General features: G+C 43.5%; 1 protein-coding gene across 1 annotated transcript in view; it reads right to left on the reverse strand.

Annotated features, from left to right (window-relative positions):
* Nucleotides 1-23,348, reverse strand: part of GNA13 (G protein subunit alpha 13) — a 63,717-nt gene extending 40,369 nt beyond the window's left edge. Inside the window, exons 1-2 of the mRNA XM_056851816.1 lie at nt 23,014-23,348; nt 15,384-15,610 (exon numbers count right to left, since the gene is read on the reverse strand). Coding sequence (XP_056707794.1) covers nt 15,384-15,610; nt 23,014-23,296 — 510 coding nt within the window. The 5' untranslated portion in view covers nt 23,297-23,348. The remainder of the gene's footprint in view (nt 1-15,383; nt 15,611-23,013) is intronic.
* Nucleotides 23,349-25,895: the final 2,547 nt, after the last annotated feature.

Genomic DNA, 25,895 nt, shown 5'->3' on the forward strand with positions numbered 1-25,895 from the left:
CACTATTGATCAATTCAACTCAATATTCAAATATTCTCCTGTTGTAACTGTGAGACTGTCTAAATAACATTCTTTTGTTTACCACAAATTTTTTTTTACCTCTTAGGTGGCAAAAACAAAGCTACATGTGCTAAGATAGCCTAGTGAGCAATCGTAAGTAGGTCTACTTAGAACTAAGCCCCATTTTTTTCAATGAGACTTACTTCTAGGAAAATGTGCTTAGGATTGCAGCTATATGGTGCTGCAACTTGCAGCACTTTTGGTTTACTGTGGGGTGTATTTGAATTTTGCTTGTAGAAAAAGGAATTTATACTTAAATTAAATTTCCAAAATTTGCCAATCAGTGCAGTTTTATATACATACTTATAAGTAATGCATTTTATGCTGTTAATGCAATAAAATTACCCTTACTACAAATCAACTGATTATCCAGCTCTTAAAGGCAGCTGAAATACTTTTGAAAACATATTCATATATGTTAAGCAAGGTTACTTGCTAGAAATCAACACACTGTGTGTGGCTATTTTCAGTCTATTGACATGCTTCCTGGAAAGCACTATCAGTTGCGGTTACAAACAAAATCCAAGATGACATGGAATGCAATATCAAAGCAATACATTTGATAAACATTTTTAATGAAAAATGAACTGTTCTCATTCATTTCAAAATAAACCAAGACAACTGACCCAGGGGTGCCAAACATAAGGCCCAGGGGCCGGATGCGGCCCCTTGAGAGCTCTTATCTGGCCCGCGAGCCAACCAAGGCAGCCACCCCCCCTCCTGAGGTGTCAATGATCAAAGACTATTAAATGAAAGAAAATACTGTAAAAGTGTTATTATTTTAAGAATGTTTGCATTTTAAGTAAAACTAATATCATTAATTGGCTTTGCCTGTGTCTTCTATCAAGTTTGTATCTCAGGTACCTTGCATTAAATTTTATGGTACACCTGGCCTGGCCCGACCAAGTGACATTTATGTCATATCCAGCCCTCATAACAAATGAGTTTGACACCCCTGAACTGACCTTTATTATCAGCACGCATGCACTGTATTGCCTTTGTGCCTAGTAATGTCAATTCTTCCTGACAGTCACAAGTCCTACTCGGCTGGTTTCGGGGCACACATCTTTTCCATTCTTCCCTAGAAAGTGACAGTTGAACCTGGAATTTCATAATTAGGATGCACTTCATTTTCAGAGAGTTTCAGGCTTCCTTACAGAGAAGCCAGATATAATAACTACCCATTCTAGGGTGCGGATACATATATGTCTTGCTGCACAGCTGCCCACTCAACAACCACATGAAGGCCTCAAACAGCAGAAACAATGGCCTTTTATGCATGGATAGTTAGCTTCACAATCACCACTGGACTGCTTCAGGGTTTCGTTGGGATTATGCATGATTTTCTGACCTACAGAAGTCACTTCGCTTCTGCCTCACACTTTCAGAATGCTGTTTTGCCATGAATTTAAACTCTGCCCGGAGCCCAACTTGATGCAAATTGATTCCACTTCTGAGCTTAGGTTTAAGTTTGGGTTTGTCTCCCCACACCCCATAATTCTCACTCCTCCCTCCCATTCATCCTTCCCAGCCCTCATCCAACCCCTCCGCTCAAAGCTGCAATATTAGAGCCTGCTTATTTGGGCAGTATCATACATCCATTTCTTTTCCTGTTCAGCTGCCCCCCACCCCCCGCCTGTTTTGTTTTTTGCTTGGGTGTGCAATTTTAGCAAAAAAATGCTAAATTTATAGAATCATAGAGTTGGAAGGGACCACCAGGGTCATCAAGTCCAACCCCCTGCACAATGCAGGAAATTCACAACTACCTCCCCCCACACCTAGTGACCAGAAGATGGCCAAGATGCCCTCCCTCTCATCATCTGCCTAAGGTCACAGAATCAGAATTGCTGACAGATGGCCATCTAACCTCTTCTTAAAAACCTCCAGGGAAGGAGAGTTTACCACCTCCCGAGGAAGCCTGTTCCACTGAGGAACCGCTGAAGAGGAAGAGAAGAGCAGCTGAGGGAATGACCTGGCGCTTCCCCCCCCCCCAATTCATTTGGGCAATTTACCACTGAGTGACCCGAATGGGGTGGGGGAGATAGCGCCAGGTCTTTCCCTGTGAGTGTTTTCTGACCTTGTGGATTGAACAGAGCTGGGCTGGTTTTTCTTCTTTTTCTATAGAGTAAAGGAGTGTGTCAATGAAGAGGTTTTTTTAAAGCACAATATCGTGACACGGATCATATTCAGGAGACATCTTACCTCTCTCCAGGTTCATAGCCTAATAGTGTGTGAGCGTGTGTGTTTATTTGGGAGGGGAAAACATATGCAAGAGATATGCAGTTTTCAGACTGACTCTTTCCCCCCCCCACCAATTCTAAGCACCATCTCAGATGCACCCCCCCCCACACCACTATTGTATTAAAAACAATTGGGGTGTCTGAAGGGAGGGGAAGAAAAGTCTCTCTAGACTTTGAACAGCAAAGAGCAGCTTTTCTGGAGGGCGCCTTCTCTTGTAGGAGGGGTCAAGCACATGCTGCCTGCCTCTTTCCTTGCATCCCCTCCAGTACAGTGACCCCACTTGACCCTGGAGCCCACAAGAAGTGAAACCTTTCCCTTGAAGCTTCCAGCCTGCTTGATGGCTTGAGAGAAGTGGGTCAGGGGTGGGGCTCGGAAGCTGAAACGAGCAGCGCCTTTCAGTTGTCCAGGCAAGCAAAAGCTGCCAATGGTGGTCGAGCTCAGTGAGGTACTGCCAGGGAGTAGGACGTGAGCAGTGCAGGATCAGCCCCCCTCCCTCCATCTCTCTGGCTCTGCGAGCAGCATAGCTGGAACCCGCCAGCCGCCTCTCCCTTGATCAGTTTTATTATTACTCTTAACACTAGAGAGCACCTGCTTTGGGTGTGCTGCTGTGCACATGGAAAAGCCTGGAGCATGCCCAATGAGTACCCAATTTGTGTTGCTGGTGACCAAGATCCCAGTTAATCCATGCCATAGTATTCCCCATTACTATGTACAGGTATGAAAGTTGGACAGTGAAGAAAGCTGGCAGGAAGAAAATTGACCATGCAAGTGGTTTTATGTTTTTATGACCCTTGCACTGAGTTAGCCATAAACAAACTGGTGTGGGGGGTGTTTGTCCGGACCCTTTTCTGCTTTGGCTGTAAAATAGCCACTTGCGTCAGCTAAAATGAAAGAATCCCCCTGCAGGGCTGGTGACCTATTTAAAAAAAAACACACACACTACAGCCAATTACAAAGCAGCATTTTCAGAGGGGAGGGACTCAGAACCTCTGCATTTTCGCTTTTTATGCATAACTGAAATCCAAGTACTCTGGGAATTACTTCATGGGAAACAGCCCCTGTGCATAGTTTTTTGAGAATTCAAATGCTAACACCGTGCATCAAGAGAGTGGCAAATCCAAGGAAAACTTCCCACGCATAAAAGGCATCATTAGGGTTCAACCATTAGGCAAGGGCAATTTCAAGAATGCCTTCGGAAGCACTCTTTGCAATACTGTGGCTGAAATCAACTACCTTGGGAAAATACTTCGACACTCAAGCATATTAAACATTGCTCATACACCTTACACAAAGAAAAAGTGATGATGGAGGAAGGAAAAGGAGCAAGATTAGCCAGCCATGAATAGTCTCCCCATGTTTCCATTTAAACAGCTACCTATCCTGCTCTACACACGTATGACTCAGGTTCACTTATTCACTGTATTTCCATTCTCTGAGAGCCATCTAAACCTTTTGAGTCACTCTAAATACATATTTACATAACCTATTTGAGGTTACTGTGTATTTACACAATAGTCCCTTACAACTTGAGGAAACATGACCTATTGTTCACATCTCAAAATAGCTCACATCAGCTTTGAGTTAAAGATAAATTAACTAACGCCTTAAGGTTGTGTAACAAGATTGCAAATGAAATCAGTGGAACATAGCTTTAAACTACATATAGTACATACAGTCAAGAGAAGTAATTATGTTTGTCATTTCTAGCAAAGAGATCTGTGGCACCTTAAAGACTAACTGCAAGCTTTATATTGTACAGCACCTTATTTTCGTTTAGGGGCCTAAGATTAAACATTACTGTGGCAAACATTTTGGAGAACTAGATGCATCTGCCTCATAATGTGTCCTAGTATACACCATCACTTCTGTTAGCCATTACTTTTACCAACTGTAATTTTAAACGGAGTATTTTATGATGTTTCCCCACTGATAGGGACTTCTTGGGATTTTAACAGAATATGGGCTAAACAATCATTATCAGTCCACAACATTCTTAAAAAACTATTTTAATATGTGACTATTTTTATGCTTTATCTGTAAGCCACCACAAGTACCATTTGTAGAGAATCTGGAACATAAATGTTCAAAACTAAATAAGAGGGAGAAACCTCTCACAAAAGCGGGGGGGAGGTGCACAACACCAGAGGTTGCAAGACAAATTGTAGCTACTATGACAACATACAAAATAGTTGTCTAACAATTTCTTTGAACTGTTGTTACATGTATTGCAATAAACACATAATGAGCAAAAACAAACACATTGATAATATTACACAAAACCACAACAGAACCACAAACACTGACAGTATGCCAGCTAATGTACCATTTTGATATCTCTTCTTCAGATTGTAACCTTGGGGGGGGAGGGGGAGAGGGGGAGAGGGGGAGAGAGAGAGAGAGAGAGAGAGAGAGAGAGAGAGAGAGAGAGATGTTTTAAAAAAAACTAATTGTAACCTTGGGGGAGATATATATATATATATATATATATATATATATATATATATATATATATATATATATATATATATATATATATATATATATATATATATATGTAGGCTGCATACAATTTACTGTAGCTTATATTCAAACTGAAGAAATTATCCTTTGTGACATACAAGTCTGTAATACATGAAATAAAGTACACACTGATTAGTAGGTATACACACATGTAAATAAAATGGAAAATATCTAAAACCCAGTTTAAAAACCTCTCAATTCAAAACAGTGAAGCCATACATTCAAATAGGCATACGCAATCTGGAAGGCAATGGGCTGAAGGGCAACACATTGCATCAGCCAAGCCTATATGCATACAGGGAAATACATCCTTAAAGGAACCAAGAACAAACTAAGATATTCCATATACATAAATAATTGTAAGATAAAACTCATACATGAGCCAAATTTATAAGAAGGGAGATAAATCCAAATGTTCATTAAGACCATGTGGAGATAATGTATTTAAAGTGAAAATCCAGTGGGTGTCCCTTCTTAACAGTAATTTTTCTATGTTGTGAGATTGATAGGGTCTGGGCAGCATCCTGTCAATAACCCAAAACTTAAAATCAGATGGTAGATGGTGCTTAGCCATTAAATGAGCTACCAAAGGAGCTTGTAAATTACAATTTCTAATTTTGCTACAGTGTTCAGAGAGTCTGTATCTCAGAGGATATGTAGTAGCACCCACATAAAGAAGATCATAAGGGCAAATGAGAATGTATACAACATTAAATGATGAGCAATTGGAAAAATGAATCAAAGTGAAGGTCCTTTGTGAAGTGTCCAGTTTTGGTCTGGATCACCTGTGTACAACAGGTGCACCCATGACATTTGTAATGACCTTTCAAAATAGGTGTGATGCCCACAGTTTTAGTCAGTATGTACCAAAAGATCTTTAATGGACTGAGATCTTGTAAATCCAATTTTGGCTTAGTATCACGAGATGGAATGGAATTTAACAAATGCCAGAGTCTAAGGATGATATTCTTAATCTGCACAGCCAGTGGAAAAAATTGTAATGAAAAACGATTGAGCTATCCTGATTAGAGGTGGAATGTTTGTTAAATAAATCTTTTCTTGGTCTGCAATTAGCACGGTTTCTGGCTGATGAAAAAACTCTGATAGGGTATCCACGTTGCTGAAGCTTCTAAGTCAGATTCTCTGCTTCCACGTCATACTCAAAACCAGATGTGGTGTTCCATTTAATACGTAAGAAGGAGCTGTAGGGAAGATTCCTGCTTAACTATGGTGGATGAGAACTGGTGTAATGAAGCAACGAATTCTTACCTGTTGGTCTGGTATGTGGTCTAACTTGCAACCATCCTTCATGAACACGTATCCAAAAAAAAAATCAGATATATAAGAAAATGGAACCTTGTTTACTCACCAAGAAGGTTCTTTCCGCTCTGAGGTAGAACGGCATGTTGTAGCTTGGGTTAGTCCCATCCATTGCTAGGGTTATTCCTGTCCACTTCCTCTTTTCCTGGCGGGAATAGCCTGCAGCTTCCAGTTTTCCACTAGCAAGCTAAGAGAGACAGGAGTAACAACTCTAACAATAAGATAATGAATAATAGAGAACAAGCATCCATGACATCTGTAATGAACTGTAAGAACTTCACAACATGTAACGGAACTGTAAGTGACTTCATGACAGGTAACATGTCATTGAAAAAACATATGAAGTGAAAGGTGGAGGGAGCCTTTGACTTTCATTTCCAGTAGGTAAAAGTGTGCTACTGGCAGTCAAAGGAGAGAATGGAGCATCCCTTTGCTACAGTTGAAATCCACCCATGGTGGTTTGCTGTCTATCTTTGGGTGGGCAAGATGCCCTTCTACCTCAGAGCGGAAAGAACCCTCTCGGTGAGTAAACAAGGTTCCATTCCTGCTCTGAGGGAAGGGCATCTTGTAGCTTGGGATGTCCAAGAGCTATGTCCCGGGTGGGATTTAATCATCATCTTCCTCTAGTACATGCTGCAGAATTCTTCTGCCAAAGGCTGTGTTGGCAGATGCATAGGTGTTAATATAGTAATGGTGCACAAAAGTGGAAATTGTGGACCATGCAGCCACTTTGCAGATTTCTTCGACAGAGGCTTATTTATTGAAAGCTGCAGTACTGGCCACGCTGCAAATAGAATGTGCCGTAATACCATCTGGCACTGGTAATTTACTGGTGTGGTATGCTTCGGCGATGTACTGTCTGACCACGCAACTCAAGGAAGGGTGCAACATCTTGTGGCCTTAGTTGGGAGCCGAGATGGAGACAAAAAGAGCATCTGATGCTCTAAATAGGTAGGTATGATTGATGTATATTTTAAGTGCTCTCTGTACATCAAGGATGCGCCACTCCATTTCGTTGGTGGTTGAAGGATTAGGGCAGAAGGAAGGGAGCTGGAGCTCCTGCTGTCTGTGAAAGATGGTGTAAACTTCAGGAATGAAGGTAGGGTCAGGATGCAGGACCACCTTGTGCTTATGGAAAATGCGAAGTTCTTTACGAATAGAGAGTGCCCCCAGCTTGGAAATCCTTCTGGCTGAGGTGATGGCAGTTAGAAAGAGCACCTTCATACTGAGATACGTGAGCGGCACCTCCCTCAAGAGTTCAAATTAGGCTCTGGTAAGGGCCAGGTGTACCACATTAAGGCAGGTGGGAAAACTGTGAATGACTGGGGGTGGGGGTTGGATTGAGTGATGCCCTTGAGGAAGGCCTCGACCTGTGGATGGTTAGCCAAGGTATGCATAGGAGTCACTGTAGCGGCCGAGCATGAAACCGTGCCCAAGGAACTGCCAGAATGCAAGAAATCATAAGACCCTGCAGGCTTGCTAGGGTCACAAGGCGGGCCTGGGGGTCCTTGGTGAAAGTCCTTGCCAGTAGGGAAAGCCTTACTGCCTTGTCCTCTGGAAGGAAGATGGTATCGTCACATCTAGATGAGGAATTCTCTGTAGAGGCACCAGTTGGCTTTTTTCTCAATTGGTGAGATAGCCGTGATCTTCTAAGATTTGGATTACTCTGGAAGTATGGATCAAAGATGACTTTCTGGATGGAGCGCAGATGAGAAGGTAATCCAGGTAGGGATGAACTTGAATCCCTTCTCTCCTCAGCACTACCACAAGGGTAACCAGGATCTTGGAGAAAAGCCTTGGTGCCAACCCCAGTCCGAAGGGAAGAGCTCTGAACTGAAGATGAAAACCCATGTAGGAAAATCTCAGGAACCTCCAATGCTTGGGGTGGATAGGAATGTGAATGTGAAGATAAGCCTCTCAAAGACCTATGAAAGATCCATGTTGCAGGGCCTCCATAATGGAATGAAGGGTCTCCATTTTGAAGCACTTGGGAAGCACGTGCCTGCTGATGTATTTTAGGTCTAGAATGGCCCTCCAATCCCCATTCCTCTTGGGGGTGATGAAGAAAATTGAATACATGCTAGAAAAGCACTCCTCGGTGGGTACAGCTTCTATTGTCCTGATCTGCCACAGGTGTCTCATGGTGTCCAGAGTTCTTAGGTGTTTTGATGAGGATCAAGACCTTAGGGATGGAACAAACTTATCTTGGGGGTTGGACTTTAGTTCGATGAGGTAGCCCTGTTGAAACAGTAGCGACACCCAGGCATCCAGCTGGGAGCTTGTCCATTGTGAGAGGAAGAGCTGCAACCTTCCTCCCATAGGAACAGAGCTGGCATCACTATTTTCCAGCCTTAGGGAACTTGTCCCCTTTGTCACCTCTGAATTGTTGTTGTTGGAAAGGGCGGTTGAAGCATCCTGGGTGACAAAAGGGCTGACAGTTATTAAACCAGGAAGAATACCTCTGGTCCTGTCTGAAGCCAGGAAGAGTGTGGGAGGAGCAAAAGGTCTGGGAGAAAACCTTGCCTTCCTTCCTGAAGTGCTTTGGCATAATGCGCTTCCTATCCTTTGTTTCAGCCAACATTTTATCCAGGCGGTCACCAAACAGTTAACCTCCTTGCAGGGGGTACGCTAGGAGGATGGGTTTAGATTTGATGTCGGCCTGCCAGGACATCAACCATAAGGCTTTGTGTATCGCTGCATTGGTCACCACTGACCTAGCTGAGAAAGATAGGGCATCGGGGGATGCATTGGCAAGGAAGGAGGATGCTTTAACCATCTTTCCCACTGTGATTTTTCTATCTGCTCCCGAGAGGAGTTGTGACAGTTTTTTAGACCAGGCAATAGATGTCCTAGCAATAATGCACACAGTGGCAGTAGCCTGGATGGCCAGGGAAGACGCCTCATGGACCTTTCTAGATAGGAACTCAATTTTACAGTCCAGCTGATTCCTGATGAATCCTACCCCGTCCTCGGAAAGAAGGTCCGAAGACTAGAGCTGCCATGGCAGCATCTACCACTGGGAGCTTTAGGAGCTCCTTAGCAGAGGAGGACATGTCATAGAGCTTCCTGGTGGCTGCAGAGAGCTGCCTATTGGAGGTAGGCTTGTCCCATTCAATTCTGATGACCCTCTCAAAATATTCTGGCAGAGGGACCTTTTTGTTTTGTGGGTTGGTCCTGGGGAAATAAGCCTTGGCTTGGGCTCCTCGGTAGGTTTGGGCTCTTCAGATAATTCAAGAGCTATTCAGGCCTTGGATAGGAGACTGATAAGTCTTCTGGAGAAAACAGTCTAGACTGATTCTCCTCCTCCCTGGGAGAGTCTTCAACATCAGAAATTTACTCTCCTTCTTCCCTGTTGCCTTCTTCTGAGGTAGAACCAAGGGAGGCACAGTAGTCCATGAAGGCCTGAGACTGGGCATACATGGCCTTTGTAGGCCATGGCTTGGTTACATCCCGTGGCTACAACGAGGCTCACTGCCCAGGTGAGAGTGAAAAGGGGAGTTGCCAGGGTATAAAGGGCCCATTACCATAGGATTCAAGGGGAGGCAGGCTAGGGTTGAATTAATCATGGCTGCCACCTCCTCATAAGTAATGAGCCTCCCTCCCATTGCTGTACCTGGTTGGGGGGGGGTACGTTACCATCCAAAATCTTCTTGATGTTGAGAAAGCAATCGGGAGTTCTCTTCCTCTAGCCGGTGGATGGAGGGAAGGCTGAGCGGCACTGCTGCAGAGGCTCCCGAGCTATGCTTCAGCCCCTGCAGCGTTTTTGTGCCATTTTTGCTGGGTGCGCTAGAGCGATGTCTCTTCTCTCCCGCATTTTTAGCCACTGACTGTGTTTAACAGCGCTCATCTTGCCTGGCTCCGACCGCTCCGGAAGACTGCTGGCGTGGCTCTGGAGGGTTCCTCATAGTTTTGCACTCCCTGGAGATGTAGGGTAGGATCATAGTCCCCTTCTGAGAGCAGGTCATCATCTCTGTGGACTCTGTCTGCGGTGGTTGCCATCTTGTCTGGGGCAATGGCACTCGTTTAAAAAGGTGAAGCAGAAACGAGGAGAAGGGAAGAAGGGGGAGTGCACGAGGGAATCTTTTTTGTTTAAGGTGAGACAGATGAGGGGAATTAAGAAAGGACAGAAGGAGAGGAGAGAATTTTTTTTCCTAGTCTAAGATGGAAGGCACAGCAGAGCTCTGCTGCATGAGCGCACTCCCCAGCAAGGCAGGAGGGAAACTAGAAGCTACAGGCTATTCCTGCCAGGGAGACCGGAAGTGAAAATTTAGCCCTGCCTCCTCTAGCAATGGATGGGAATAACCCAAGCTACAAAATGCCCTTCCCTCAGAGCGGGAAATTAATAGTTGGATGTAGACCATTCAGCCACTCAAAAAATTATTTTTGAATTCATCTCTTCCACTGAAAATCATGAAATTGTCATCAATGTATCTAAAATAAATTTTTAAACAATTTAATAAAGTGTTGGAGGATTGAAAAACAAATTGCTCTTCAAAATTAGCCATAAATAAATTGGACCTAGCTGGTGCAACTGCACTACCAATGGCCATACCTTGAACCTGGAAATAAAACTGATATTGAAAACAAAAATAATTCTTCTTCAACACAATTTCCAGTGTGTGTTTGCCTACTGTTCAGTGTGTATTTCATTTATTTACAGACTTGTATGTCACAAAGGATAATTTCTTCAGTTTAGATAATAGCTATAGCACGTTCTATGCAACCTGGTTGAAAATTAGTTATACCGTATATACTCGTGTATAAGCCGAGTTTTTCAGCCCCAAAAAAGGGCTGAAAAAGCCGACCTTGGCTTATACATGGGTCAATACGGTAGAAGGGGGAAGGAGGGAGGAGGGAACTTACCGCCGCCGAGCCACTGCCATTTTCTCCCGCCGGGAGGGGTCTTGGGCAGCCTCTCTGCAGCCGCAGAGAGACTGCCCTGGCCCCCTCTGGCCCCTGCCGCCATTTTCTCCCGCCGGGAGGGGCCCTGGGCAGCCTCTCTGCAGCCGCAGAGAGACTGCCCTGGCCCCCCTGGCCCCCGCCGCCATTTTCTCCCGCCGGGAGGGGCCCTGGGCAGCCTCTCTGCAGCCGCAGAGAGACTGCCCTGGCCCCCCCTGGCCCCCGCCGCCATTTTCTCCCGCCGGGAGGGGCCCTGGGCAGCCTCTCTGCAGCCGCAGAGAGACTGCCCTGGCCCCCCCTGGCCCCCGCCATTTTCTCCTGCCATTTCTTCCCGCAGGAAGGCTGCCCCGACCCTCCCCCGCCCCTGCCCATCGCGCCGCTACCGCCCACGCGCCTGGGCGCCTTCCTCCGGCCGGCAGCGGCCTGGAGGGGCCTCCTGCCGGCCCAGGAAGGACGCGCCGCCGCCGCTTCGCCGCCTCTCCAGGTAAGTAGTGGGTTCAGGGGCTCTTCCCCCTCCCCCCCTTGGATGGCAGTGGGGTCGGGGTGGGTTGGGGTGGGTCGGGAGGGCCTGGGAGGCGGCGGGAGGGCGACCTGGGGCAGGGGCCCTGCGCTCTAAAATGGCGGCTGCCATTTTAGAGCGCAGCATTGCAGGTAAAGGAAATTTCTTATTGCCCCTCGGCTTATACGCGGGTCAATAAGAAATTCCCTTTTCTGGCCTCTAATTTGGGGGGTCGGCTTATACTCGGGTCGGCTTATACCCGAGTATATACGGTATGTATGTATTATTATGTGAAGGCTGTAGTTGTTATATTTTTGTTTGCTGTATAATCCCAAGGTTACAGTCCAAAGAAGAGCTATTGAAACAGAAGATTAGCTGGCATACTGACACTGTTGTGGTTTACTGTTGTGTTTTTTTGTAGTATTATAGATACTTTTGTTTTTGCTCATTATAGTGTACTGCAATACATGTCTCACAATTTCTTTGAACTTTTATTCTGTGAACAATTATTTTGTATCTTCTCATAGTAGCTACAATTTGTTATAAAAATGTCTTGCAACCTCTGGTGCTATGCATCTTTTTTTCTTCTTCAAAGCTAAATAAACCAGACCAAATTAGCTTTTGCACACCAACCTAATGCATATGTGAAAACTGAAAAGCACACAATAGTATCATAAAAATAGGTGTCAGAAACACCTGAGTTTATTTTCTGAGTTCCACATCTGCTGTATTGGCTTTGGTCTACAATGGAGAATACTGAAATGTCCAAATAAATATGAGATCTTCTGTGTGCCTGTTGAGGAACAATGTGCGATAGGAAGTAAAAAATGCATCAAACAAATAAGATCACATTATTTAGAGCAGCAGAAAAGTTTTCTCCAAAACCCAAACCACTGCTTACCAGAAGCAGAGAGAAAATAAAATGGGTAACACACACACTACTAGCAATGAACAACAGGTTGGATCCAAAAGATCATGAGTGGAGCTCTACTTGTAGATCAAATTTACCTTGGTGCAGCCTATTTTATTTCCCCAAATGCTGCTCCTGGGAGTTGGGGCACTCTTCAGAGCAGCATGAAGCATGACATGGGGGTTGGCAGCGGGAGGGGGAAATTGGCAAAAGTCATTCATCCCACCTTGTGCAAACAAAAATGCATTTCTACTCATGGAAGAAACATTTGGATCCAACTCAAAATATTCAGATGGATATGAAGTATACATTTCCTCAGAACACAAAGTTTGAGAAGAATGGAACACAGTGAATGTGGACTGTCAAGAGTTAAAATTTTATTCAGTATTATGGAATATATGAAAGTCTTAAGAGTATGCAAGATTCAAGTATATTAATTCAGGAACACAGTCACATGAAGTACACATCTTTTAAATCATATGGAAGTCACATTATCCTGAGTATTTGTTCTAAGTATTATACAGTTGTAAGCATTTCTAAATTCGCTTACTTTGCTGTGATAGTAGTTTGACTTAAGAAAAATACACCAGTAACACACAGGCTGCAGGTAGTTCCATAAAAGTTCCGCAGTTTAAACACGATTATTTCAGGAGCCTTAGATTGGAGGAACTCTGCACAGGATTGTACTTTTAGATTCAGCCTAGATGTAACATTAGGGACTGGATGCAAACCACAGAACATGATGCTTGAAATGCTTGCCCTGCCCCACCCCTCTTTAGAGGGGGTCTCTCCATTTTAGTTTGTCAACACATCTGGCTGTTTACCTTGATCCCGCACACCCTATCAGAATCTGGGTTTGCTGCTCAGTTAGCCCGCTAAAACAACATCCTGAAATGCTAATCCATATCAGATGACACCTAGGGTGTCCCCACAGCAGGTACCAACATTCGTGACTGGGTATCTTAATGTGATGCTGCATCAGAGAGGCAATTAATCCCCCAGTCCAAATTCTCCCCATGGTTTAACCAGTTTAAAAGGGATTATGTCAAGAGCTTCATATCTGGTCAGTAGCCCTTTCACAATCTCATAATAGCTTTCACCTCAATCTGGTTTCAAACGATGCCAACAGCTTTGCTAATTGGACATCACTCCTAAACACCGTGGACCTCTCATCTATGCATTTGTGGAGTCGCAGTTCCAGAGGACCTAAAGCATTATATTCTATTCTGTCCTCTTTATACAGAACTCAGAACTAAATTTCTTACAGAGCTTCTAAATGACCTAAATCTCTTTTCAGATTCTGAGAAGCTGCTCTTCCTCCTCTCAGATGCCAATCGAGTTGCCTCCTATAGAGTATCACTCTTTGCCTAAGCAGCCAAGAAAATTCGGGCTAAAGCTGTATTTAATCAGGGCATTTAATGCATTTAATGACTAGCATTTTTTGGCCAGACTGTTTTAATGTTATTATTATGACTAGGCTTTATATGACAGATAGTAATGGGCTTTGGCCACAAAAAATAAACTTTATTGTATTACATTGGGTTTAAACATCAACCATAAATACTATGTTTTAAACAGATGAAGAAGAAGAGTTGGTTTTTATATGCCGACTTTCTCCACCACTTAAGGGAGACTCAAGCCGGCTTACAATACCCTTCCCTTCACCTCCCCGCAACAGACAACCTGTGAGGTAGGTGGAGCTGTAACTTGCCCAAGGTCACCCAGCTGGCTTTGTGTGTAGGAGTGGGGAAACAAATGCAGTTCAGACTCCACTGCTCCAAACCACCTCTTAACCACTATACCACGCTGGCACCACAGGATACATCAGTGATTCTTTAACCTATAATTCACTACCCCAAATACATATCAAAGTTCCCCCTTTAAATAAAATATTTATATGCAAGCTTATGACAATCACAACATCTCAAAGTGGCTCACCAAAAACCTGACCCACAGACAAGTAAAATCGAAAGAGGAAAGGTACAACTATACAAGTTTTTGTCAAAATACAGACCCTCCAGATAAAATTAATGCCCATCTAAAAAGAACAGCCTTGCATTTCTTATAGAAGGCTGTCAGCATAGGGGCTCTCTGGGACTCCCCAGAGAAGGTGTCCCATAATGCTGGAGCTGCCACCAAAAAAGCAGCAGAAATCTGTTGCAGCAGAACTGCCAATTCAAAGGGAGTGTTCAATCAAGAGGTGGCCTAGGAGGATCTGAGATGGCAAGCAGGCATATAACTAGCAAAATGTTAGAACAAACTCCAGACAAAGAAAATTTTATAGGTATATTTATGTGATATGCATATAATTCAGAGATGTCAACCATACATTTAAGTAGACTCTTGTGCCCAACAGCCATCAGGCAGCTTCTTAACTTTAGGCTTGATTCCTATTTACTGAGTGCCACTTTAAGTGCCTGGGAAGAGAAATCTGGGGTGTAGAATTTAATCATCAGGGAGAGATGGAAACAATTCCACTTTGCTTGTTGTCAGAAGCCACCACTCATTGGGAAAAGGAAGGTTAACCTTAAACCTCCAAATGCACCAGTATTTCTGATCCCCCCGCCAGATTCATAGATCATCACTTGAGGGTGACCTATGGCCTTCTTTAATAATCACTGGGACACAGAACACTAGCTTTCCCCCCCAGAATAAATCCAAGCATATTTTTAAAGAGAAGCTGAAGTACTCTAAAGTCTGCTATTGCTCCATTGCCTGACCTTTTGAAAAATGACCTCCACAAATACTGATTTCTGAAATTAAAATCCAGCCTGATTAGGCTATATATCTTTATTTACCTCTTAACCTACATTTGTTATTTGTTATTTTAGGAAAATCTAATAGTTTTTATTATGACCATTGTTTCAATTGCATTTTTTTTTCAAATGTACTATCTCAACAAGAACAGCATTAAGAAAGAACTGTGCATCTTACCAGTTGAAATTCTCTGCGCCTATCGTAGGCATGCTGGATACCACTATCTGCCCACAAGGCTCTAATTGCTAGAAGGTACTGTAAAAAAACAGTGGTCTCCACCATCCCTTGTGCCACCATTGCTGAGCGGGTATCAAAAGCCATCAGCTTGTCACCATTCTTTTGGTTAGCAGGATCTCCCCAGGGAATATGCAGTTTCTCTCGAGCATCCACAAGGACTCTTATTCCTTAAACAAAATTGAAAGTTCATTAGTTTTCTAATAGCATTAGCATTTAACATTAGATCCGATAAAGTTTTCTTACAGTGCAAACACTCACACACATGCAGAAAATGCCCAGATCAAGAAACAACTGTAAGAAATAAGCAAAAGATGGGCAAAAATTGCTTGCAGTAGACCCATTTAGCACACAAAGATGCCAATATTTGCCCACATCAAGATATGAGTGAGAACATGCATCTTCTTTAGCCATGTGCAAGGGCAAAGCAAATGGCACCAGCCAGATTATAGGTGCATGGCATAAGGTCTGTCTGAACTGGAGAGGAAAAGGGCTTGGGGGGGAAAAAACTTAAACTTGGATGAAAAAGTTGCCCCCTCTGGATTTTTCAATGTTTCCAATGAAAAAAAGGAGGATTTAGAAAAGCACTAAAAAAAACACACACAAACACACAAAAAAAAACTATGAGATATTCTCTCTTTTGGAATCAGTTATATTCCTTTAATTGCAAGACTTTACTCGTTTGAAATGTGTAGCATGAATTTTTAAGGCAATCCACAGCATTAGAAGACAGAAATTCCTATGTAAACTGTAGCCATCCATATTTTAAGGATATTTATTGTTTTACTGTGAATAATGCTGGCATTAATTAATATGCTACAATATTTGATTATAGTACTTTGAGCACATGAAGCTGTCTTATACTGAATCAGACCATTGGTCCATCAAGGTCAGTTATGCCAGGTCCTTTTAGCTGGAGATGCCAGGGATTGAACCTGGGACCTTCTGCATGCCAAGCATATGCTCTTCTGAGCCATATCCCTCTCTCATTAAGGAGGTCAGTGTTTTCAATTATATAGTTTGATTTGATAGCCAGGTATGCTGGTTGTCCTATTGTGATGGCATAAGGATGGAATTATTTAGACATAACTCTTTTGTTTACAACAAATTACATTCTCATTGCAACTTTTCTCCCTATTTCTTAAATGACAAAAACTAAAATATGTGTGCTTAGGGAGGAAAGGGCGCAGCAGTTTGCAGTTCCTTCTCAGTTATTGGGTATATTTACAATTTTGTTTGTAGATAACAAAGGCAATTGTACTTGCAAATTTGCTAAGTGTCCTGAATAGTTTAACTGTACAGCTAAATTATAAATTATGCATTTTTGCTATTAAAGCAGTAAAGTATATTTAGGTTTGATAGGCAAGTAAATACTGAATATATTTCAATTCTTTCCAACATTTGTGATACCCCTCCTCAGCAAATAACAGTTTGCCCAGCCTGACTTCAATGCCTATAGAAAGTTTACATCTCTAGTACTGAACCATTGCAGAATCCTGAGCCAAAGCAGGTAAGTGGAAGGTGATACTACGATTCACTGCTTTTGCAAACAACTAGACCCTATATACAATTGGGTCCTGAGAACAGTGCCACATATATAGGTCTTATACTGTACATATAAGGCAAATGCTGAATCAGGACATTCACCTTTAACAGCTGCACTTCTGAAACCGATAACTTCAAACCATACTTACCAGCATTCAGAAAATAGAAAGCCATCAGCTTTGTAAATAACATGTTTAAAAGTCCTTTCCCCCCTTATAATAAGGAACTATGGTTATTCTGACCCTAAAGTATGGGCTACCGCTATGATGCTTAAGTACAACATTCAGCACACAACACCTTGATTCAAAAAATCTGATTTGGGTAAATGGCCTTCCAGATGTCATTGCAATTAACACGCTCAAGCTTGATATTTAAACAACCAAATTTTTGGGGGGAGGGGGGTGTTTGGCAGTGTTATTTAGACTTCAACAGACAAACACACCTGTTCCAGGCTTTGAGAGAGGTTAATGCTGATACAATAAAGTTGTATCGGTTTTATGAATCAACATTCAACTGAACACCTTCATATAGTAAAAACAACTGGGAATGCATTGTATAAATACTGACACCACAAGAAAAACATTCAGGTTGATTGCATGCTAAATTTTGGGCATATGGGCTATTTATGTCTTTTAAAAAGATGCCCAAAACAGGTGACAACATAAAAGCACAAATCATCATAAACTCATCAAAAAAACAAACATTAAAACAAGGTTACAAAACATAAAAACCATCAACCTAGATCAACTTTCAAAGGCCTTCCAGAATAAAAACATCAATGGAAGGTCTAGAAAGATTATGCCATACTAAACTTTTAAGAAAGGGGGCTATATAATCTGGGGGCTACAGCTGAAAAAGCCCTCACGTGAGTCCCTGAGAACTTCAGTTTAGATGATGCAGCTCCCATAGGAAGGCCTTGTTCATGTCATACCATCTTGAAAATTCAAAATGAAATACTAATTTAAAAATAAAATTAATAGGAGAAAGTGCTTTAATGGCTACAAGACTGAGAGACAAAATGAAACACCAAGGAGCGCTGGTGCAGTACTGCGGCTAAGGACTAAACTATGAATTAGGGAGTAACCATCTAGAATTTCACTAGGTTGCTTCAGGCAATCTCCTTTCTGAACCTCAGCCCCTTCCCTTGCAATGGAGAGATACTGGTTTACCTTTTTTAAGGTGCTTCACATTCATAATCTGTTGTAATCCTGTTCTAAGGATTACAACAAGATTATTAACGTGACATACTTTGGATACTACAGTATATCATTGTGACACAAGGTAGAAGACATGCATGGTGCCTGAACACCCTGAACTATTTTGGTGTCAACAAATATCTCATTCAAAGTTTTTAAAATATGTATATACTGTTAAGAGTCTTATATTATATGTTTCTGACGAAGGAAGCTTTGGCTATCAAAAGCTTAAAACCCAAGAGTTTTGTTGGTGTCTAAGGTGCTACTGGACTTGAATCGAGCTCTTCTACTGCAAACCAACATGGCTATCCTCTGAATTTATTTCCACTACATGATTTTACTTGTCTGATATTAGACAGCAAGAAATTATTATACATAATAACTTTAATTTGAAACTATTTTCCCCCTTGCCACACATTGTTTGTTGCTATACAGTTTTAGTGTGCAACCAAGAAATTATTGAAGGCTGTTCTTAATGCAAAATAGGGAATAATGATTACTAATTAGGGAGATTTTCTGTTGGTTGGGGGAGTGTACTAGAGTAAGATCTTCTAAAGAAAAAGGAAGCATTTACGGCTGACAGACAATGATGAAACAACAGTTTTTCTTTTTTTTTTTAATAATTTTTTATTTATATAATTAGAGGGTACAGGAAAAAAGGGAAGGGGTAAACGCTAAATTTATAAAAACAATACAGTGTTATAAAATGATTTCTGTATAAAACATAGTTACAGAATATCTGTGATTTGTTATACTTGTGTCGGGCTGATTTCTAATATCTAAAAATTCATATATTACTTAGCAGTTAATTAAAGTAAGAGAATATAGTACATAGTTTATATACTTCGTTCAAATTATACATTTTATATAAATATAAAAAGACGCCCATTTCTCCTCAAATTGCTCAGTAGATTCACTGAATTTAGGATTTAATTCAAAAGTCATTTTGGCCATACTTGCATATTCCAAGAGTTTTTCTTTCCAATCATCTATTTCAGGAGTGTGAGTTTGTTTCCAGGTTCTTACTAACACCGTTCTTGCGGCTGTTGTAGCATATTTAAAAACGTCATGCGATTTCGGAGGTAAATTTGGCGGAACTATACTGAGTAAATAAAATTTGGGGTCAAAAGTAAACTTCATGTCTAACATCAACTGTAGTTCTTGGTGAATTCTTTTCCAATATAGTTGTAATTTTGGACATGTCCACCAAACATGAAAATAAGAGCCGTCTGTCACTTGACATTTCCAACATGCACCTTTTTCCCCTGGAGTTGTCATCTGGGAAAGCATATTAGGAGTCAAATACCATCTATAAAAGGTTTTATACCAGTTTTCTTTCACTTCTTGGCAGACAGTAAATTTCAATTCGGAAGTGCAAAGTTTTTCCCATAATTCCATGTTGATCATTTCTCCAAAATTTTGCATCCACTTTATCATATTTATTTTCACCTGTTCTTCTTCAGTATCATATTTCAGGAGAAGCTTATAAATTTTTCCTAATACGTGTGAATCCTTTTTAGATATTAACTGCTCAAATTCTGTTAGTTCACGGAATGACTGAGGATACAAACAGTCTTTTTGCAAATTGGACCTCAGTTGTAAGTAAGTCAACCAGTTCAACTTTTGAAATTTTTCTTGAAGTTTAATCAAGGTCTTAATTTCTCCCGTAGGCTCTATCATATCATTGTAAGTAGAAACAACAGTTCTTCAGTCTGTATTTTGTAAACAAACTCCATTACTAATCATGTAAAACAAACTAATCCATGTTTAACATCTGCATCAATTGTTCAAAGCGGCACTGTTTAATGCCCAAAAAGATCAGCCATGTAATATTGCCCCTGCACCCTTAGATTAGTGAGCATAATAACTGGGTTGAAAAGACTTAATGAAACAGGGGGGTGGAGACCCAACCTAAAATACAAATTTGGGTACCAAAAGGTTGGGTGAAATGTTGGGATTTAGGTCTCGTTTCACCGAACATTTCGGGTACCCAACTTTGAAAAGGATGAAACCAAATGCTAGCAATTAAATTGGTTATAACATATACCATATCCTGATGGCACTTGTAAACATAAAAAAGAAACATGTAATCTGTGTAGGAGTTTAAGAGTGAACAGTCGCCCAGAAGGCAGCTTTTCCTAGGGCAGAACTCTTAATGTGACCAATTATATACAAGCTTCAGAGAATTTCTAACCATTATGGTTGTGTACAAAAACAGTAACAATCTATAGGAAGACAGGAACAACATTAGAGCTATAAACTCAGTTTTAGAGACCCAGGTAAATATATTTGGAAATGTTCAATGGTACCTTCAGGTACCTGGAAAATAGAGAACAGGACTAGCTCTCCAAGTGTAGGGCTACAAGTGACAATTTTACAAACTGGATAAGAAGAGTTGGTTTTTATATCCTGCTTTTTCTCTACCTTTAAGGAGTCTCAAAGGGGCTTACAACTGCCTTCCCTTCCCCACAACTGGTACCTTGTGAGGTAGGTGTGGCTGAGAGAATTCTGAGTGAACTGTGACTAGCCCAAGGTCACCCAGCAGGCTTCATGTGGAGAAGGGGGGAAACAAACCTGGTTCACCAGATTATAGTCCACCACTCATATGGAGTGGGGAATCAAACCCAGTTCTCTAGATTAGCGTCCACCGCTCTTAACCACTATACCATGCTGGCTCTCGTTGTACCAAGAATTAATCACCTGCAAGTGGCTCATCTTTCCTGGAGTATTATGTGACCAGCAGCGGCAGAGACCTCAGCGTCTTTCAGACCAGAGTAAAGCATGGGTACTCATTTATAGATCAACATGCATTTAAAGCAGTAGTCCTTGTAAGCATATAACCATTGGCCTTAAAGTATGTGATGCATAAATTTACTGACTTCATTTATAGTCCCTCTTTCTCATTGAGACTCAAGGTGGATTTTGCATTATAACACATTTATTTGGGAAATCAGTAGTTTTGACATGTCAGCTAACTTGTATTCTTCTCCCCCCTCCTTAAAAAATTGGGTTTGGCTTGAGCTACAAATAGTAACATGGAATAGTATAAGATTATAGTTTAAACCTGTTCAGTCTCGTTTTTACTTTCACTGCTACTGACAATTTGCTATATTGTACACAAGATAAATAAATTTTGCTGGCATCTGATTTGTACAGTGTCAAAAAGAATGATCAGTACAGAACATAAGTTTACTCAACCCACCTCTATACCACAAGTACAAAAAGACTTCAAGCAATGACAAAGAGGTATCCAATACTGGACATGTTTGGAACAGGCTTCTTATGCTTCACCTCCTTGTGAGAACATTTCTTTAAAATTCCTTGTAACAAGCTCACCATAGTCTCCCAATTGTGTTATCCCTGAAAACTCTCCTTGCTTATCCTTCTGGCCCCTGATTTCATACCTTTTCATGTAATATAAAAATTACACATTATAATGTCAAAACTGTCTGTATACTGCTAACAAATAAAATGAGGTAATATGTTTTAGCAACTTTTTACTGATAAAACTTTAAAACTTCTACTCAAGCCGCACCTGATTCAACTCTGTTCCAATGTAGGCCATCACAAGTACATCCCCTGCTGGGTTTCCATCCCATTACCTTCAATCTTTTGGTTTCCTATACCTCCAAGTCTGTTATTTCTCACGATATATTTTGACTGTTAGCTGCAAATGTTTGCTATGTGGGACACTGAACTCAACGGAAGCTCAGTATTGCCTACTCTGACTGATGACAGTCCTCCAGAATCTCAGGCACAGGGGGATTTTCACAGCACCTGCTACCCAAGCTTTGTTAGCTAGAGATAGCAGCCATTAGACCTAGGCCGTTCTATATGCAAAAATGTATGCTTTATTACTGAGCCATGGGCCTTCCTTGATCTGCCCATTTGATTATGAAACATCAGCCCTCCACCATTCATGCCTGAAACATTTTCACTATACTCAATAAAAACTCTTCTATTGATATGCTCACAATCTTCTAGCTGCTCTTTACTGGTCACAACTTGCTGCCGCAGGTTCACTTAGCCACTGCAACTCCTACTTCCATAGACCAATGGCCGTTCTCTTCTCTCTACATATGCCAGTCTCATGGCTCATAAATCGACCCTTTGACGTAACATGCCATCACAGCAGCCTGAAGCCTTTCAAGTCCCAGCCACATCCTCCATCATCACATAACACCGTGCACAAAAACAGTTTTTGACGTTTGGCGAAACACCAACTCACAAGCTGCCACCCCAGCAAATATCACGACACTTGAGACCACCACCCTGACCACCATCCATCTACGCCACCCTTGCTAGGCTCTCCGTCCCAGCCGGACCCCTACTCTAGCCCTCCCTCCCTACTCAAGGCCACCTGTCCCTCCCCACCACTTGTTGCACAACGTTACCCAGCCCCTCAGAACCGACCCTACCCTGCATCCCTCCCCACCACAGCAGTTCCAGCAGGCAACACCCCACGGGGAAAAGGCCCCAGAACGGCGACGAGGGAAGGATGGCGCGTGGAGGCCGGAGGAAGAGAAGCACTGAACCGCCTGGCATACGCGGGGCGGTGCCGTGCCCGTCCCACCTCCCCCAGGCGCCCCCCACAGCCCGCCCTCGACCCCTTCCCCGTGCCACTTCCGCAGCCTCGGGCCCTCCAGCCACTTCCCGGTCCTCCCCGCGTCCCTCCCCCCCCCCCGGTCAAGGAGCCACCGCGCTCTGCAGCTTCTCGCGCGCGCTCCCTCAGAGTTTCTCCCACTCCAACCGTCTCTTTCTCCCTCCCCCCACGCGGGTCTCGTTCGGCCTCACACCGCCCCCCCCCTCCCTCATCCGAGCTGTCCGCTCACCCTTAATGACGTTGCTATAGATGGTGGCTCGGAACTCCTCTCGAGCGCTGCGGTCCCAGTCCTGCCCGTGGATGATGCGCATCTGCTTGAGGAAGGTGCTCTTGCCGCTCTCGCCCGCGCCCAGCAGCAAGATCTTGACGAGCCGCTTGACGTACGTCTTCTCGCGGTAGAGGCACTTGTCGATCTCCTTGGACTTGCGCTGCTGCTCGGCCTCGCTGCTGTTGAGCAGGCAGCCCGGGAAGCAGCCCGACAGCGGGGACCGCGACGGCAGGAAATCCGCCATCTTTGCGAGCTCTGCCAGCCAGGGAGCGGCCGCCGCGGCCCTGCGGTGCTTTGCGACTGCGCACCAGCCGCGGGGAAGGGGGCGGGGCCGGCCGGCCGGCCGGGCGCCGCCTCTTCCAGGAGGCCACGTGACGCCGGACGGCGCTCGAAAGGCGTCACGTGACAGGCGGGCGCCCGAAAGCGCCGTCTTCTCGTACCGTTCCTCCAGGGTTGTTGACAGAGGCCGCGCGACGCAGACCCGGGCGGGGGCAGCGGCGCGTGCAGGCCGGGCCCTTCTCTCATTGGGCTCCCCAAGCGGCTGCTCGGCTCACTTGGGCGGTGAACTGCGGCTCTGTGACTTCCTTTTGTATTATCACCGTAAGGGTCTTGCCCCACTAGAAGGAGATTGAGACCGGGGAGGGCAGCCATGAAGGAGCTAGAAAATATTCTGAGGTGTAAGGATGTGTCACTGGCCACCAAGACTAGGTTAATTCATGCCATCGTATTCCCTATTACTGTGTATGGGTGTGAAAGCTGGACAGTGAAGAAAGCGGATAGGAAGAAAACATTCCTTTGAAATGTGGTGTTGGAGGAGAGGGTTACGGATTCCGTGGACTGCCAAAAAAAACAAATCAGTGGGTTATGGATCAAATCAAGCCTGAACTGACCCTAGAAGCTAAAATGACTAAACTGAGGCTGTCGTATTTTGGTCACGTCATGAGACGACAGGAGTCACTGGAAAAGACAGTCATGCTAGGAAAAGTTGAGGGCAGCAGGAAAAGAGGAAGACCCAACGAGAGATGGATGGACTCAATAAAGGAAGCCACAGCCTTCAATTCGCAAGATCTGAGTAAGACTGTCAAAGATAGGACATTTTGGAGGACTTTCATTCATAGGGTCGCCATGAGTCGGAAGCGACTTGACGGCACTTAACACACGCATGCATTGCCCCACTGCATGACTTTTCAGCAAATACTGTCTTTTGCCTCTCACTCCCCCATCTTGACTCCATGTCTCTGATGAGCAGGTGTACAGTTACTTGAGTGTTTTCCCCTTCTTCGGCACCAGGAGATCCTCATAAGGTTGGCTACCAAGAGTCTAATGTGAGCCATGGATCAGCACTGCCGGTGTTCATCCGTTCAGACAAAGCTGAACTAGAGTGCTCAGAGAATGTGTAGAGTGCATTACTTCCTTTATTAACGAACACGTCTGGAATTCATAATCTCGAGGTGCCTGTGGAGTTTACTGGTAGTGTTCAGCTCTGACCTTATGGGACATGCTGAGAGTCCTGACAAACTCCTCTCCTTTTGACCACTAACATATCCAGGGGCACCTTCAGAGACTTGAATGGAATGATAGTGTGAAAGGCAGGTGGGACTTTGTATGGCCATGTTGGGATCATCAGGCCTGTCACTGGAAATAACTAATACACAGCAGAGGAAAGGAAGAGGAGATCTGCTTTGAACTGCATGCCTGCCCTCAACAATGCAGCGGAAATTGCATTTGAGGGTTGTTTTTGAAACAGATGAAGGTGCAGAGATATGTCCCTGGACCTATGGTCTTCACCCTGTGTTGGCCATGTTCAGGATGCTGGCTGGTGTCCTGGGAACAGCAGAGGACAAAGTTTATCTTACAGGGCAGGTAACAGTGACCCAGGATCACAGATCTGGGAATTGTTCCTGGAGGGACAGGCTGCTGTGCTGGAGAAACCATGTGGCTTCTGTAGGGTCCTGGCTGCCTGCACAGCTGCTAATATTCTGTATGCATGGCTGGATGGTGTGCAACACCACCAAGAAGAGAGGAAATATCCCCCTATGGGAGCTTGTTCAGCCGCAGACCCTGGTAGATGATTTAGCTCCTATAGCAGGTGCTTGACTGTAGCAGTGATTGTGGGCCATGGCAGGGGGCATCCCAGTGAAACGAGGTGGATTTACCAGAAGGGCTCTACCTGCCATGCCTGTTTTAATTGCGTAGGAATGTTTACAAGCCACTGTTGAAAGACCAACCAACCTTTTCCCCCTGCTCATTTTTTTTCTTCCCCCAGCTGTTTCCTGGGACTTATCTTCTGTTTATCTCAATTTTCCTCGAAGAGCCCTGTGGCGCAGAGTGGTAAGCTGCAGTACTGCAGTCCAGTCTCTGCACACGACCTGAGTTCGATCCCAACGGACATCCATTTCAGGCAGCTGGCTCAAGGTTGACTCAGCCTCCCATCCTTCTGAGGTTGGTAAAATGAGTACTCAGCTTGCGGGGGTAGACGGAAGACAATTGGGGAAGAGACTGGCAAACCACCCTGTAAACATAGACTGCCTAGTAAATGTCGGGATGTGACGTCACCTCATGCTTCAGGAATGACCCGGTGCTTGCACAGGAGGCTACCTTTACCTTTTACCATTTCCCTTTCCCTTTTGTTGAAATATATCAGCAAAGGATGTTCCCCTTTCCATTACTACCATGTGCAGTCTCATTGTGACAAGATATGGCATGGTTTGTGCTTCAGGGCCTCTTTGGTTCCTGCAGACTGCATATACCATATGGCAAACAAACAGGACAGTCTCTGCCAGTTTCCTCCTTGGAATAGTGCTTGTGCCAGTAGTGATGTGACTGTCAGTCACTGTCCCAGT

The sequence above is a fragment of the Euleptes europaea genome, chromosome 1, assembly GCF_029931775.1.
Source record: "Euleptes europaea isolate rEulEur1 chromosome 1, rEulEur1.hap1, whole genome shotgun sequence".
NCBI classification, from domain to species: Eukaryota; Metazoa; Chordata; class Lepidosauria; order Squamata; family Sphaerodactylidae; genus Euleptes; species Euleptes europaea.